The sequence below is a fragment of the Sciurus vulgaris genome (assembly GCF_902686455.1).
Source record: "Sciurus vulgaris genome assembly, chromosome: 9".
NCBI classification, from domain to species: Eukaryota; Metazoa; Chordata; class Mammalia; order Rodentia; family Sciuridae; genus Sciurus; species Sciurus vulgaris.
In genome coordinates, this window is record NC_136469.1 from 85,715,810 (window position 1) to 85,733,499 (window position 17,690).

Here is a 17,690-nt window from a genome sequence, read left to right on the forward strand (position 1 = left end):
CGACACATTCTGCTATGATTAAGTGTATATGATTAAGTCTCACTACACATTCTGCCATGATGATTAAATCTCACTTAAACTCTATAAAAGTCAAACACCTCTTGTAACTAGTTGACATTTTCTCTCCTGAAAATGTGCCATTCCGCTGCTTAATAAGGAAAGCTTGCTGATCTATTGAGGTCTGTTCCCTGCTTTGGTTATTTTGCTTTCAATAACAGCACTTAGGTACCACTATAATAAAGTAAGTTTAACTGTCTGTTTATAACCAGCATTATAACTAAATCCACATTTATTCAATTTTTAATATGCCTTCAAATGAAAATATTTCATTACACAATGTATAAAGTGTTTTTTAAAGTAATGTTTTATCCTACAATTTGCTCCTCAGAGCTCATTACTACCATCAATTTGTAATCTTTCTTAAGTTTACATAGCTATTTTTACTACATAAGTATGTACCTATAAATGATCCATATATAATGAAATACTTTTGACATAAGATTACTATTGTAAAATTGCATTAAAAAGTAGTAAATTGATTTTCTTAGGTATTTTATAGGCAAATAAATAATTCTAAATTGAAACTGACTGAACAAGAAATTAGCATGTAATATAATGATGCTTATAAAAAAGTACACACTGTAAAAAATGGTATTTGGCATATTAGGATGTCATATTTCTAATCAAATACTTTGTAAGCTTTTATAAAGTCTAAATTTATTCAAATTACTACAAAAGCTAGATATGATCTAAAAGCATTAAACACAAAACTTAGCAGAAAAATAAAATAAAATTTCAAATAAAAGTAAAAATATATATCATTAATTTCAGATCATGTTATGCTACACTTTATGGCTAGAACGGTAACAGATTATTAAGCATATAATTGAAACAATAGCAACAGCTGCAGTTACTTGTACCAACTTAACTTACTGTGTGTTAGGCATTATAATTAGCACTTAACATCTATATCTCATTTAATTTTTTTCTCATTTAATTTTCACAATAACTAAGTGAAGTAGATAATAACATTATTTGCAGTTAACAACTGAGGAAAGTGGAGGTCTACACCAATTAAATTACTTGCCCAAGGTCACAAGCTTGGCAATGAAAGAATCTGACTCCAGGTCCACCCTGCTAACCATAAAGTCAGCACCAGCTTCCAACTTTGGACTCCATTTGCTCCTGTGTCCTTGGGCATGTCCTACAAAGTCTCTAAAGCTCATTTTCTTTAGGTGTGAAATATGAATAATGTTAATATATGCCAATTATTGAAAAGATGAGATAGTTTATAAAAAAGTACTGAGCAAAACATGAAGCTACACAGTGCTGGTTATTATGTTATTGATGACAGTAAGACAACACAATAATGTTGAAAATAATGAAAAACCTACTTACTGGCTCTTAGTCAAAATCCCCCCCCCCCAAAAAAAATAGTACACCGAGTTAAACATTCCTCATTATCTTACCTTCCTTAACTCAAAAATGACTATGTAAAAGCAACTATGAATCAATATAATTATTTACCCTAAGAGATAGATAAGCAGTAATAAAATAAGCTAGAAGTGAATAGTGAAGCTAGGAAAGCAGTGTTGAACATGGGCATCATAAAAACTGTTGTACTATCACATGTGGCCTTTTAGACAGCCCTTCAAAACTAAGTCTTTTTAAAGCTCCCTGGAGTCACTATCCAAACCTACCTTATAATGTCTATATACACATAGTGACTGCTAACAATATTTAAATCCTTAGCCCAGAAAGGGAAAATAATATTCAAAAGGTTCATTGTTCATCAATTTATTTATTTAATTTTTTATTATTTTTTTTTAATTTTTACATTTGCATTTTGATTCATTGTACACAAATGGGGTACAACTTTTCATTTCTATGGTTGTTCATGATGTAGATTCATATCATCTGTGTAAATAAATTACATTGGGTTTATTTTTTCATGGGGCTTTGTATTTTTAAAAAATATTTTATATGTATTATGTCAGCCAAGATCCGAAAACAAGTATCACAAAATTTTAATATTAAGAAAATGAAATTCGCCAAGGTTAATAACATTAAGAAATTTATATACCTACATATAGTATTGTGTGTGGTGTACATAAACATGTTGTCTCTATCACTCTGACTTAATATTAGAAAAAAATCCTTTCCTTTTTGGAATTAAACCAATGAAGTACTTATTACATCAAAGACTGGGGAAAAAAAGATTAGGAAAATAAGCAGTAAAGGAAGTAGTGAAAATCTCTTTACACGTACAGACCAATAACTACTTCTATTAAGAACATGAAATTGGTTTTTTATCCATGTTAGAACAAGATGCAGATTTTAACACACAGCAATGAGATGAGTAACCTTTTGTTTTCTGCCCACAATACTGACTCAGATAACCATGAACAATGCCCTATTACCCCTTTGTTAGATTCCTTTCTTACTCTATCCCTACCCACATCCCGGGGGAGCCACTCAGCATCCAGCTATCAGGATGCTTAAATAAACAAGGTCCTGGGATGATGGTGCAATGACCAGGCACCTAGAGAATGTAGCCCCACATTCTCAAACACCATTACATTTTGTTGGGCTTCCTTAGAGACTTGAGGTGTCACTATTCACAGTTCAATGACTAGTTGTACTAGATAATCAGTTACCCTTAAGCCTCAGATTCCTTGTCTGTAAAGTGAATCAACTAGCTGATTTGTAAAAGTACTAAAACCTTGCTATTTTAGGAGTTCTACATCAAACTTTCTAAGATTCTGAAAATTTTCTGAGGCATGTGATTTTTATGTATCTAGTGACTTTTCAGCCTTTCTTAATGTCTATAATGACTTAAAGTAGACCAAAAGAAAAAGAAAAAAAAAAAAAAAAAGGAACAATGGGGCCACATATTTTCAGCAATTCCTTTATTCACTTTCAAGGCTTTCACACCATTAGATAAGGAATAAAGGAAACCTTTAATTGCATATATCCACAAATTTTTACTCAATGATGTAAGAAGAAAGAATATCTAAGAACATAGGGAATCTGCAAGGTCCAACCTACCTCCTGGCCGTTCATGCTCTCCGTCAGTGTGCAAAAGCATGGCAATGGGCATGCCTACATTCTTGGATCGTCCAGCCACAACCACATTTTTCCCAAATGTTTCAATTCCTTAAAATACAGAATTTGGTTTAAATGCAGAATCAACAAGAAGAAACAAATTAAGCATCAGAACACGCAATTGAAACATTCCTTAAAAAGTTCTAATTAAATTTGGATTTACGCGGCTTGTCTCTAACATGCCCACGTTCAATTATTTATAAATATTTATTTTACACTTCTTGAATTTGTCCCTTCCCCTCTGATTTTGTCCTCATTTAAAAATCACAAATATCCTCGAGTTGTCATCAAATGAACTTTAAACATTGAGATTCACATGAAGAGTTAGAAGTGCAAAGCCTTAAAATATATTAACTTCTAATTATAAAATAAGCCCAGTACAACATTATCAAGCTTCACTGGTAATCAAACATTGAGTAAAGCTGGAATAAAATAAAGTGGAAAAAAGTATTTGTCACAAAGTTTATGTACTTTCCTCTATAGGAAGAAGCACCAAACTTCCATCTTAGAAGGATGAAAAAGATAAAGCTTGAAAATTCAATATACTTTACCACTTTGGGGCTCAGTTTCTTAATAAGTAAATAAAAGAATTGAAACTTAGATTTTTTCAAGTACTAACTATCTCAGAGTATGATTTAGGATCTGCTTTCTCTTGGAGATTTTTCTCTCAGAAAACAGCAGAATAAAGAAGATGCTGCCAGACAGAGAGGTGACAGTGGTGGCAGCAGGGAAATCATCAATACAAGGCAATCTGAGGTTAGTTAACATAGAGATAAATAAACATCTCTCCACATCCAGGCAGGCTGTGAGAGCAAGACTGTATCTGGCATAGTAGAAGGGGAAATGTTTACAATGAAAACTTAGGTCAATAGATATAGTTCCTATATGATCAACATGTTACTTTATTAATGGAAAATATAATTCATTTTGAAAGGTTTTCATCAAAATGCATGAAATTTATAGTTTAAAAGTAGGAAGACAAACTACAATTTGGAAAATTGACTCCCTACAATTTATAATGCAGTGCCCTGTAACCTGGCAGAGGTTCTTCATTCCCTTTTATTTTGGATTGGTCTTTGACTTATATAATTTTATACCTATCCACAAATTGAAGTTTTGTGACTTATCATTTTCTGTCACTTTGCAGGGTTAGGATAATTTTATCAAGGTAATGCTCAGTTCAGGACCTAATACCTCTGTTTGTCAGACCACAAGTTACCAACCTGTTCTTTTAATTATTTCCCAAACAGCACTGGCAGTGGCAGGTATGAGAGAATGCTGATCAAGGCACAGTCTTCCAATATTGATGATATGAAATCCATCCACATCTTTTTCTGGGGCAATTCCATTGCATATTGTTCGTTCATCCACGTGGTCTGAAAAGTAAATTAAATTGGTCTCATTTTTAAAATTGCTGTTTATGTGGAAATATGGAAAATGAAATATGGGGACCAGCAGCCAGATCACTATGGTTCAGTTCCAGGAAAGATGTAACACCCTTACTCTTTCTTTGCCACCAAAATGTAAGCAAAGGGGCTCTTGACTAATAGCTGTTATTAATGACTGTTAAGAGTATATGCCATTATAGGGTCAGAAGTGGCTGGATTGATGAAAGGGGAAAATATGTGAAATAAAACAATTCTGATAAGATCTGGGAGCAGCCAGGTATTAAGTCTTTGCCTCAACAAGTTTGCATATTTAAAGTGTTTAAATCTACTTTACTCCAATACAGGTTTCTATTAAATACTTAGAGCACTGCAGATTAAAAGGGCTATATAGTTGTGTTAAAAAGAGTCATTACATGATTAGTTCAAGCTTCCTCTTAAATTACATAAGGAAAACACAAATGTCAAACACACACTTTCATAAAGCATTAGCACATTGAACTCTAAAATATCACTATGGCTTGCTAAATGTAAGGAAAAGAACACAACCTGAGTAATGAATTAACCAAATGATATATGGTATACTAATCATTTCATTTAAAAAGTAAAGAAACATAAAATAAGTTCTTACTATTTTATGCAGAATCATTTATGTTACCATTATTAATTAACTCATAATAATTAATAACCCTAATAATTAACTCATGTGCCTAATATATTTGATATGTAAATGCTTCTTTGTCTATTACAGAATGAATACCATTTACACATTTATGTGTGTGTGTTTGTGTCTATCTGTGTCCTACTAGGGAATCAAAATCAAACCCAGGAACTCACACATACTAGACAACTCACACATATTTTTTCTTTTTTTTTTTTTAACCTAGACATATTAAAAAAAAAGAATTATAAAAGCACAAATCCCAACTGTATTTAAAGAACTAGGTCTTGTTTCTGACATCTTTGTTTTCTAAAGATGACCACTGCCACCTTACTTGAAATATATCCAATTTACCATGATCGAACTATAAAACTCCATGAAACATATAAAAGTAGTCACTTGAATTATTTTCAAATAGAAACTAGGTCTTTAGGATAGCTCTCCCATCAATACTTTTTTCATTTTTCATAATTCATTCTAAAAGGAGCAGGGCAAACCTCATCTATTTTCTCTAAAGCTAGAAGATCATTATAGAGTCTATTAAAACTTTAAAATAATTACATGGTTAATTTACTATTTGAGGACAAAAATCATGGTTCTGTTTTGTTTTCCTAAAATCTGGAAGACTATGATTATGATGATGGTGATGAGTCTTTTTTTAGTCATACAGAAGTTTCATGATATGGAATTTTTTGCAATAAATCAGAGGCTTTGTAAATGAAAAGAAAAACAATTATATGTGAAGTTTTCATTTTCTAGTAAGGGCCAAAGTTAGTTCACTTTTAAGTATAGAATCTACTAATGTATGTATGGGCTGATCCATTAATTAAAAGAACTCAAAAAGGGCTCTTCTGTAGATTTTAAGAGCTATTTTACCAATAAGCCTGAGGTACATTGGTTTTTAGCACTACTGCTTTGTACTGTCACATTCACTTAAAAGAACACTGAAAAGACCTGTCCTCTTCCTTTCTTCCTCTCTCCTGCCCTCCTTCCCTTTCTTTATCCTTCTTGGTTTTGTTTATGTTTTTTTGTTGTTGTTGTTGTTGTTCTGAGTTTCGTTGTTGTTGTTGTTGTTGGGTTGTTTTGTTGGTCCTGGACATCCAGCTCAGGGTCTTGGGCATGCTAGGTAGATGTTCTACCCCTGATTTACACCCCCTACCTCTCTTTTGTACTTCTTGTATTTTTTTATTTTTTTAAATCATGGGTCACTGATAAAGAATTAACAGGATTAGGGAAATTACTATGGAAAAAAAGGGATTTTTACACAACCCACAAAAGTAGATTCAGGACATATTAAAACATTAAAAATTAAGGTTTATAACTCAAATTTAACAAAATATCTTTATGCTATCAGGGTCCTCTTGTATACTTCTTTAACTTCTACTCACATCGTAACTTAGATTACTCCATAACAATTTGGTCTCGAGCAACTTAAGAGTTAATAGTTTAAAAGACAGATGTGTGGACATTCAAATGATATGACACAGGATTCTAAGAACTAAGGTTATTTAGTCTAAAAGGAAGGATCTCATATGAATAGAGGAAAAAGAATAAGATCACAAAAATCAACAAATCCAATTCATATATCATTTTTATGAAATTCTGTGTTATGTCAGCAGTGGATTAAATTTCACATACATCCTGTGCCAGGAAAGATTTACTTTTTTATGTAATGTGGCATATATAGTAATAATTTGAGTTAGCATACTTTACATTTAAATAGTGCTTTATAATGACCTTCCTAGTTACTGGGGACTAAGGAGAGAAGGTTAATTATTTTGAAGATGAAGTTCAAAGACTTTGAGATTCAACCATCTTAAATAAGTACTAAGAGGAGGATCCAGATTCCAGTATATATCTTTTTGCTCTAAAGTCAGCTTTTCCTTCTATATCATACAGAAGTCATAAAAATGCTAATCATACTAAATACCATTCAAAGAGTAAAGTCAGAGAGGCCTCTCCCACCCCAACTCCTAGTAAGACATGATAACCCTAACATGTCCCAAGAAATTACTGTTTCATCTAGAACTCCAAACACAACACTATCCATGGATTAAAGGATATATGTCTAAATGCAAGCAAAAAAGCATCAAATATTTTGCAATTAATAATCTTATCTTTTGATATTTTTATTAAGAGAAAAAAATACATTTCATGGTTTTGACTGACTAACTCAAAGTTTCCTGGAGTCATCCTTAGGACACATAACTAGAAGATTCACTAATACAGGTTTGGTCACAGTATTTATGAAACATTTTTGGTTCTCAGAATACCTGATAAAGACTTAATCACTCATATTCTACTCAAATGAATGAGAAAACTGGCATCGTTCACGTATGTTTATTTGTATTTTCTCCCTTTCTAGTTCAGGTCATGAGAAGTCATGCCAGGAAAAGAAAAATCATCAAATTAAAAGCATAATTCTGTAATAAAATACCTCAAAAAATGTCTTTAGGGAACACTGTAGAATTACTACACTGAATATACATTTTTATGATTTATTTACCAAAATATTTAGTTGCCTATAGTCAATAAACAAAAAATAAGAAATAAACGAATTACTAGTTTTTTATCCTAAGATTTTTACATTACTGTTTAAAAGTACCTCCTACTTTATATATCCTGGAGATTGATGCTATATCTGAGGTGCATATGGAAAGATTTTCTCCCATTCTGTAGGTCCTATCTTCACATTATTGATTGTTTCCTTTGCTGAGAAGAAGCTTTAGAATTTGAATTCATCCCATTTATTTATTCTTGATTGTACTTCTTGTGCTTTAGGAGTCTTGTTAAGGAAGCCTGGTCCTAAGGCAATATCATGAAGATTTGGGCCTACTTTTTCTTCTAGTAGGCTCAGGGTCTCTGTTATAGCGCCTAAGTCTTTGATACAACTTTGAGTTGAGTTTTGTGCAGGGTGAGAGATAGGGGTTTAACCTCATTCTATTACATGTGGCTTTCTAATTTTTCCCAGCACCATTTGTTGAATAGGCTATCTTTTTTCTAGTGAATGTTTTTAGCACCTTTGTCTAGCATGAGATAACGGTATTTACATGGGTTTGTCTCTGAGTCTTCTGTTCTGTACCATTGGTCTGTGTGTCTATTTTGGTGCCAATACCATGCCATTTTTGTTACTATGACTCTGTAGTATAATTTAATGTCTAGTATTGTGATGCCTCTTGCTTCACTCTTGCTAAGGATTGCTTTGACTATTCTGGGACTCTTATTTTTCCAAATGAATTTCATCATTTTATATATATATATATATATATATATCTCAAAAACTTAACACCAAAAAACCAAATAACCCAATCAATAAATGGGCTAAGGAATTGAGCAGACACTTCACAGAAGAAGACATATATTCGATTAACAAATATATGAAAAAATGTCCAACATATCTAGCAATGAGAGAAATACAAATCAAAACTACTCTTAAGATTTCATCTTATGCCAATCAGACTGGTAATTTTCAAGAATACAAGCAACAATAAATGTTGGTGAATTTGTGCAGCCACTATGGAAATCAGTATGGAGATTCCTCAGAAAACTTGGAATGGAACCACTATTTGACACAGTTATCCCATTCTTTGGTTTATAACCAAAGGACTTAAAATCAGCACACTACAGTGGCAGAGCCACATCAATGTTTATAGCAGCTCAACTTACAACAGCTAAACTATGAAACCTAGATACCCTTCAACAGATGAATGGATAAAGAATATGTGGTATATATACACAATGGAATATTACTCAGCTTTAAAGAAGAATGAAATTATGGCATTTGCTGGTAAATGGATGGAGGTAGAGACTATCATAAGCAAACTAAGCCAATCCCCCCAAAAAACAAAAGCTAAATGTTTTCTCTGATATGCAGATGCTAATTTACAATAAGGAGGGGGGATTAAGGAAGAATAGTTACTTTGGATTAGTTAAGAGGGGAGTGAAGGGAGGGGAGGAGATGTGGGGTTGGAAAAATAGTAGAATGAATTAGACATTATTGCCCTATTAGAATATATAACTACAAGACTGGTATGATTCTACATCATGTACAACCAGAAGAATGAGAAATTACACTCCATTTATGTATGATGTTTCAAAGTGCATTCTACTGTCATGTATAACTAATTAGAACAAATAAAAAATATAAAAGTACCTCCTTCTACTTCCTCCATGCCTGTTGGATAAATGTAATCTCACAGGCATAGGAACTAATGAGCCCTTTCATTCAATTATATTTTTTCCTATAGTTTCCTCTGAGGGCTCCATCCCTTTTAGTCACAAACCCTCCACTCTAGTCATATCAGAGTGTGTCCCATTCTACGAGTCCTTACCATTATTTTTGCATTGCTGCTGCTTATGATAGTTTTTCCTTTAATGATTCCCTTCCTCTCAGTTTTTTCACATCCTATTTATTCTTCATACACTGATCGATTGCCACCTGTTTCCTCATCACAAACTGACTATGTTTTCTCTATTCCAGACAATTGCTGTTAAAAGTACATAGCACTTTTCAGTAATTGGATCAAGTTAATCATCTCTCTCACAAATGACCTTATCTTATTAAACTGATTCACCTATAGTTTTCTCCATCAGTTAATGGCAATTTCGTTCTTCTGAGCTGCTTGCCAAAAAATCTGGAGTCATTTTGAAAACCTCTATTTCTCTCACACCCAACATCCAACCCATTGGAAAATACACTCAACTCTTTATAATATATCTAGCACTTTACCAGTCTTACCACATCCACTAATACTACTCCAGTTTTAATGGACATTATCCCTTTGAATTCCCAAAATAACCTCCCAACTGATTCTTATTTCTACATTTGCACCCATACAATATATTCACACAACAGCAACACTTTGGAAATGCACATCCAATCACACTGAATTTCTCAAAACCCTGCAATTTTATAACCTTACAATGGCAAACAAGATCCTCATGATCTCTACTGATCCAAACCCCAGCTTATCTGTCTGATGTCATCACTGACTACTCTTCTCTCAATCAATTAACATCAAACTGGTTTCCCTGTTTTTCCTCAAAAAAGTCAAGCATTTTTCCACCTTGGCTACAGCTTTCTGTTTGCATGGAAGTTTCTTCCAAAAACAAACAAACAAAAACAATCAAAGGCTATCACCTTAGCTAAATTATCACCTTCATTCACATATTTAGTTATATGCCCACTATTCTGATCACACGATTTTAAAATATATGATCTACTTCTAATAATAGTAAAGTGGCTTATATTAAATCAAACTTCTTATAGAAAACAACTACAGTCTTTGGAAAAATCATTAAAAAAAAACAACTATCTAAAAAAATGGAGAGTCAATAAAAGCAGACATTTGGAGAAAGTGGACAATTGCCAGAATGGAAGGTCACTGAAGGAATTTCCCATTTTGGAGATTTTTATAGCTACAGGATAGCTGCAATTTGTATAGAAATTTACAGTTATACTTGATTAAGTAATCAAAGGACGAAGTTTGGGGCTACTACCCCAGTGGAAAATGAAAGAATATATGTAGTAAAGGAGAAATCACACAAAGGAGACCTAATTGTTGCATATAAATTCTGCCAAAATCTCTGACAGACACATACAGAAAGCAAACTCTTAAAAATCCATTTAAAGTGAACAGAACTACATGAACAGAGGTTTCAGCTTGACCTACAAAAGAGAAAGTTTAAAGTCTTCAATCTGATATAGGCATTTTCAAAAAAAAAGTACTGAAACTTCTTGAAAATCAGAAAGGATGAGTATTCAGTCCCATCATTTCTATTTAATGTTTCACTGGAGACCCTAGCCAGTGCTAACAAGATTAAAGCAAAAGACATAGAGTTCAGAAAGAAAGAAGAAAAACTCCAGGCACAGATAGCATAGTTGTTTGTGTAGAGTATCTTACAAATTTTATAAAACAGTGACTAGAACTAATAAAGTCAGTTTAGCAAGATCACATTGTACAACCAATTATATTTCTGCTCATAAGCAGCAACTCTCAGAAAATAAAAATTTTAATAATACTATTCACAATACTATCACAAATACTATTTACAATACTAATCACAAATGCTTATACATTTATTAATGCTTGCAATTTACTAATTGCCTAGGAATAAACTTTTTTAAATTTGAAGATGACTTTCATGAGAAGAAAAATACCGCACATAGTTGACCTTAATAAATGCAGGGTGTTCTATGTTTATGGATAGAAGACTCAATATTGACCTATGCTTTCACTGCAATATTGATCATAATCCTATGAGGTTTGTTATTAGATTGTAAACTATAAATGAAGATGTAAAGAATTTAGAATATTCAAAAAAATATTGAAAATGACCAGAGTTAGAATAATTACAATACTTTAAGACTTGCTACAAAGCTACAGTTATCAAGATGGTGTGGTACTGGCATAAGCATAGACAACAAGAACTGTGGAACAGAACTGAGAGTCCAGTTTTAGAATTACGTTCATGAAGTCATTTGCTATTTTACAAAAGTACCATGGTGTGTTAATCTGCTTTTCCTCACTGTGACAAAATACCTCCTAGTAAGACAATGGGATGGAAACCGAGCCTTTAATACATGGGAATTTGGGGGACATTAAAGACCCAAACCACAGCAGTTGGCAATTCAAATTATTTTCAAAACCAATAGTACTTGAACACCTGGGAAGACATATTGGTGGGGGGAACTAACCATGATATCTGCTTCATACTATACAGAAAAATTAACTGAAAATTGATTATAAACCTAAGCATAACAGCTGAAAGTTACATAGTTATTGAGTGAAAATTAGAAGAATATCTTTGTGGGCTGGGTGAAAGCAAAATTTTCTTAGAGTATAAAATGCATAAAGCATAAAAGAAAATAATCACTTAGACTTTAGAAAATTCAAAATTTTATTTTCATCAAAAGATTTCAAGGTTCTGTTAAGAAAATAGGACTGGGAGAAATAGTAGCAAAATATATGTGACAAAGAATATGTATTCAGATATATAAAAAAACTTCCAAAGCTCAATAATTAAAAGATAAGTATCTTAATTTCTTAAAATGAGGTAATACTAAAATGGACAGTAGCATGTGAAAAAATAAGATTACTGGTTATCTTAGGGTGCGGATGGAATGTAGGAAGAGAGATTAACTGGGAATTAGCATGAGAATACTCAGTTAATAAAAATGTTCTATATTTTGATAGAGTTACATAAGAGTTAAAATTACATAAGAGTTTAAGTTACATAAGAGTTTACATTTTTCAAAACATATGGAACAGTAAACTTAATAGTATGTATTTCCATACATGTAATTTCACATAAAAATCTTAATGTTGAATACAGTTAATGATATGCATACTGAAGTTTTAGTGGTACATTAGTGTGTTCTGTCCTTTAAATGCTTTAAAAATAAGATGATTGATGGGTAAATAAATGAGTGGACAGGAAATGGCAAAATATTAACAACTATAGAGTCTTGGTTGATGGTATATAGGTGTTCATTATACCATTCTTTTATTTTTCTGTATGTCTGAAATTTTTCATAATAAAAAGTTAGAAGGGGGAATAAAAATACAACCATCCCCCAACATCCTGATCCCTCTCACCACAAAATACTCTTTTTTCCCATAGTATAACTTCTAAAAAAATATAGTGGCTCATTTATGATGTTTAAGTTTCAATCTGTCCTGCTACATAGTCACAAGGGAAGAAATTTTTGTCTGATACATTCCTACCACAAAGAACAATGCCTGGAAAACAGGGGGCACTCAATAAATATTTATTGAATAAGTGACTACTAGTATCTCTAATTTACAGATGAAGAAACTAAGAAAAACTGGTGGATAACTGGGAACAATTAGAATAGCAGACTACCAGGAGGAAAAGATGTGTGATACTTCCATATACTTTGACATCCTTGTTGTAAAAATATAAATAAAAACCACGGCGGGGGTAGGTTCATGAGAATCTTGATTTATTGTTCCTGTATATATTTTTTAGATATCTGGCACTATTATATTCTACAATATAAATTTAAGGTGAAAGACCTTGTGTTTTTTGTTTTATCATTTACTTCTACCTTTCAGGACTTGAAAAATAAAAAATTCCAGGCAAGTTTTATGCTAATGGGTTAAAAAGTCCATACTCTTAGCATATATATAAAGTCCTTGAAAATTCACTCATTTATTCACTCAACAAATATTTACTGAGTGTCTTCCATGTGCCCTGTGGGGGCTGAGGATAATAAATGAGCCAAGAGACAAAATTCTTGTCCTCTGGAATTTATTCTAATGGAATAAATATCTACTCAGACTATTTAACTATAGCCTCTTAATGCGTTATTTTCTAGAAATAAATAAGAGATATAATTCAATGTTCTTAAGCCAATGAATATTATCCTGGGTTCTATATCAAGGTTTCAAGACAGAAAATACTTATCTAGTACCTACCACTTGCCCAATACCATTTAATAGTTGTTTCATCATCGAGAGGTAGAGAAACAGAAAAGGAATGAGAAGTGACTCTAACTTGCCTGGGCCACTCCACCTCCCAATTGGAAAATACTGTGCAGCTTGGAGGTGGAGTGGGAGTTGTTCCCTAGGCCAGCAAAGGGTTCATCTGGCTCTCCACCCTTCCTCAGCCTCCCTCTCCTACAGCCACAGAAAATGCCCAGGATGTTCCCAGACAGGCTTACTTCACAGGCTGTTTTTAAAAAGTTACAGAGGTTGGAACTTACACATTCTGCAAAAGTTGCTAACTTTTGCCCTACATGATTCTCTTGGGTGAGCTATATGTACATGGAGATCCCTAAAATTGCCTTATTCTTCTAAAGCTAAGTTGAAAACACTTTGGTTTATTAATAAGCCCTTGGTCTCCTAGGCAGTCTACATAGTAAATTCAAATGCACAGTACGATCCTCAAAACCATGTATATTCTATAGAGGAAAAGAATAAATGAGGAAAAGACTTGAATAAATGAACACGTTTGTTCCAAAGATCTTTTTGTAAATAAACAAGATAAAAGGAAAAAAATGATGCATTCTGGAGATCTTGTATGCAAACAATTTAAGGACAATGAGTTAGTCTCAATTGTTTCCTAACTATCTTTTCCCCCTAGCACCTCCCAGAGAGTTATATAGATTGAATTCTAGGTAAATATTTGTTGACCCGGTAAACAAAGAGGATCAGAGAGCTACCATCTAAACAGATCTTTTGAAAGTCTTTCTTTAGAGAAATATCTATTATTCAAAGGGATTTTTTATTTTAGTAAATTCTTATTAGCATTTCAAGCTGAATATACTCAAAAACAGAAGAGGGTTTCATGATAAAGAAAAAAACATAACATGAAAAAGAAAAATAATAACTACTGCTATTTAAGAAATGCCTGAGAAGCCAGTCATTTCAAGTTAGATGATATAACAAGTTTGTAATGCAAATGCTCAAAAAACATAGTTCTATAGATTTGAGCAACTAAAACTCTTAGCATGGTTTCCACCTGGCTATGAACAGCAAGGGACGTAAGAGGCTACAGAGACCAACTAATCCCACTAATATGCAAATTATTTCAGTGATTTACTCATCCAAGGGTATAAATCCTTAACTTTTCTGTAAGAAAGAGAGAGGAACAAAGGAAGGAAGGAAGGAAGGGAAGGAAGGAGGGAGGGAAGGAGGAAGGGAGGAAGGGAGGAAGGAAGGGAGGGAGGGAGGAAGGAAGGAAGGAAGGAAGGAAGGAAGGAAGGGAGGGAGGGAGGGAGGGAAAAAAGAAAAGTAAAATATTTACTCAATGCTGCCATCCTGTGGCTCTACAGGCAGTTGAGCTGTCTTCTATTTGCCTTTTGCTCTTAAAATCTGTGACTAATCTGTCTTCCAGCCTCCAGAACTGTGAGAAAATAAATTTCTGCTGCTTAAGCCACCCATTCCATGTTACGGTCTTTGTTATGGTTATGAGATAAGGTGGGTCCCCTTTTGCTCCTGTGTTTCTCAGGAATATTCAGGGGTAAAATGATTAAATTGTGAGAGTTGTAACCTACTTAGTACATCCTAGTTTCAATGTGCTGGGTGGTAACTATGAAGGGGGGGTGCGGCTAGAGAAGGTGGGTCAATGGGGGCATGCCCTGGAAGGGTACATCTTCCCTCTGTCCCCTCTATTCCTCTGCTTCCTGACCCTGCCATGAGCTGAGCATCTTTCTTCTGCTGGGCCCTTCATCTATGACGTGCTGCCTCATCTTGGGCCCAGAGCAATTGAGTAAGCCATATTTGGACTGAGACCTCTGAAATCATGAACCCCAAGTAAACTTCCTCTTGTAAGTTGATGTTGGGTATTTTGGTCACAGTGATGCAAAAGCTGACTAAAACAGACTTATGACATCTCAAGCAGACTAATATATCATTGTCACTATATACATTTGCATTTCACACAAAGGGAATCATGTACTCTTCTCTAGATAATTCTCAGTATAATTATTTTAGAAGATTCACCCAAGCTATATCATTTATCAATATTTCCTTCCTTTTATTACTAAGTAGTATTCCATTTTATGGATATATTTATCTATTCACAACTTTATATGGATATATATTTCCTTTTCTTTTGTTAAATATATAGTCATAGAATAGTTGGACCAAATTTTATATTAAGTGCCATTTTGCATACCAGCAGAACATGAGTGTTACTGTCCCTCCACATCCTAACATATGATACAGTCTGTTGTTTTTTAAATTTCAGTGATTCTACAGATTTGTAGCAGTATCTTATTATAATTTCCATTTGAATTTCCCTAATGACAAATCTCAAATGTTCAAATTTTTTGGTCATTTTTGGTATTTATTCTTTTATTCTGCTTGGCATTCTCTGAAGTTTGGTGTCTGTCATTAGTTTCACTTTCAGTCACTTTACTTCAAATATTTCTTCTGTGCTGTTCTCTCTTCTCCTTTGGTATTCTAATTGCACATTTACACCTTTTGAAAATGTCCCAAAGAACCCTGATTTTAACTGGGTTTGCCTTGAATCTATAAATAATTGAAGGAAAACTGATATCATAATGTTGAGTTTTCCAATGCACAAACATGGTGTCTTGACTCATTACTTTAGGCTGATTTTAGTCTCTCTCTAGACCATCCTTTAGGTTTTTTCCATGCCTGGTCAAATTTATGTCTAAGGATTTCATATTTTAATGCTATTTTGCATATTTAAAAAAATTTAGTATCTGATTATTTGATGCTAGTATGCTGGCATTGATTTCCGTATACTAATATTGCATCCTCCAGTCTTGCTATACTCACTTATTAGTACTAGTAGGTTTTTTGTTTTGTTTTTTGTAAATGTCATTGATTTTTCTTCATACACATCAAGTCTTTTATTTATTTTTTTCTGGACTTATTGCACTAGTTAGACTCTCTAGTCAAAGTTTAGTAGATGGTGAAAGCAGACATCCTTGACTTCTCCCTGACTATAGCAGAAAAATATTCTTTCAAAACCAATTATGATGTTAGCTTCAGATTTTTCAGAAATGCCTTTAATCAGTTTGAAGAAATTCTCTTCTATTATTAGTTATTTGTCAGCCTTTACTGGGAATTGATGATGGATTATTATCAAATACTTTATCTATATTTACTGAGATGACAATATGATTTTTTAAATTTTTATTTTGTTCATATGATGAAATTCATTGCTTTATTTCCAAATATTAAAATGATGTTGTATTTCAATCCATTTGATCATGATAATTGATCCTTTTATAAATTGTTGGATTTAATTTGTTAAGGTTTTGTGAATATATTTTACATCTATATTTATGAAGGATACTAACCTATGGTTTTCCTTTTTTCTTATGTCTTTTTCAGGGTTTTGGTATCAGGGTAATAATTGACTAATATAATGATCAGGAAGTATTCCTTCCTCTGTAGTATTATTATTCCCTAAATATTTGACAGAATTCTACAGGGGAAACCATCTGAACATAGACTTCTTTGTGGAATGGTTTTAACTACAAAATAAATTTTGGTAGTATTTAAAGGTAAAGCAGAGATTTTTTTATCTGGAATCATTCTTTTCCAAGATAGGCATTTAGTGCTATACATTTTTCCTTAATAACTGCTTGAATGGCATCTCATAAATTTTGATATGTTGTTTGTGTCTGTGTATTCATAAAAAGTTTAAAATAATTTCTAATTTTCTTTTATTCTCTTCTTTGACACAAGGGTTATCTAGAACTACATTATTTAGCTTTCAATTGTTAGGGTTTTTCAGATATTTTTCTGCTCTTGATTTTTAATTTATTTCCATTGGATTCTGAGAACATGCTTTATGTGAGATGAGTCCTTTTAGATCTGAGATTTGGTTTATGGCCTAGAATGTGGTATGTCTTGGTAAGTATTCCATATAAACTTGAAAAAAGAAAAGTACTCTGATCTTTGGGAGAAAGTGTGATACAAATGTTAACAGGGTAAAATTGGTTGATATTGTCCTCAAATCTCTTGTATACATATGATTTTCTGCCTACTTTATCTCTCAATTATGGAGAGAAAGGTTTTAAAACTTGTGGTTAT

At 32.8% G+C, this 17,690-nt stretch overlaps 1 protein-coding gene across 2 annotated transcripts in view; it reads right to left on the reverse strand.

Annotated features, from left to right (window-relative positions):
• MTHFD2L (methylenetetrahydrofolate dehydrogenase (NADP+ dependent) 2 like) overlaps nucleotides 1–17,690 on the reverse strand; it is a 152,171-nt gene that overhangs the window by 98,363 nt on the left and 36,118 nt on the right. For both annotated transcript variants that reach the window (XM_079152759.1, XM_079152760.1), the window contains 2 exons: nucleotides 4,329–4,481; nucleotides 3,049–3,156 (listed from right to left, as the gene is read on the reverse strand). In XM_079152759.1, coding sequence (XP_079008885.1) covers nucleotides 3,049–3,156; nucleotides 4,329–4,481 — 261 coding nt within the window. The remainder of the gene's footprint in view (nucleotides 1–3,048; nucleotides 3,157–4,328; nucleotides 4,482–17,690) is intronic.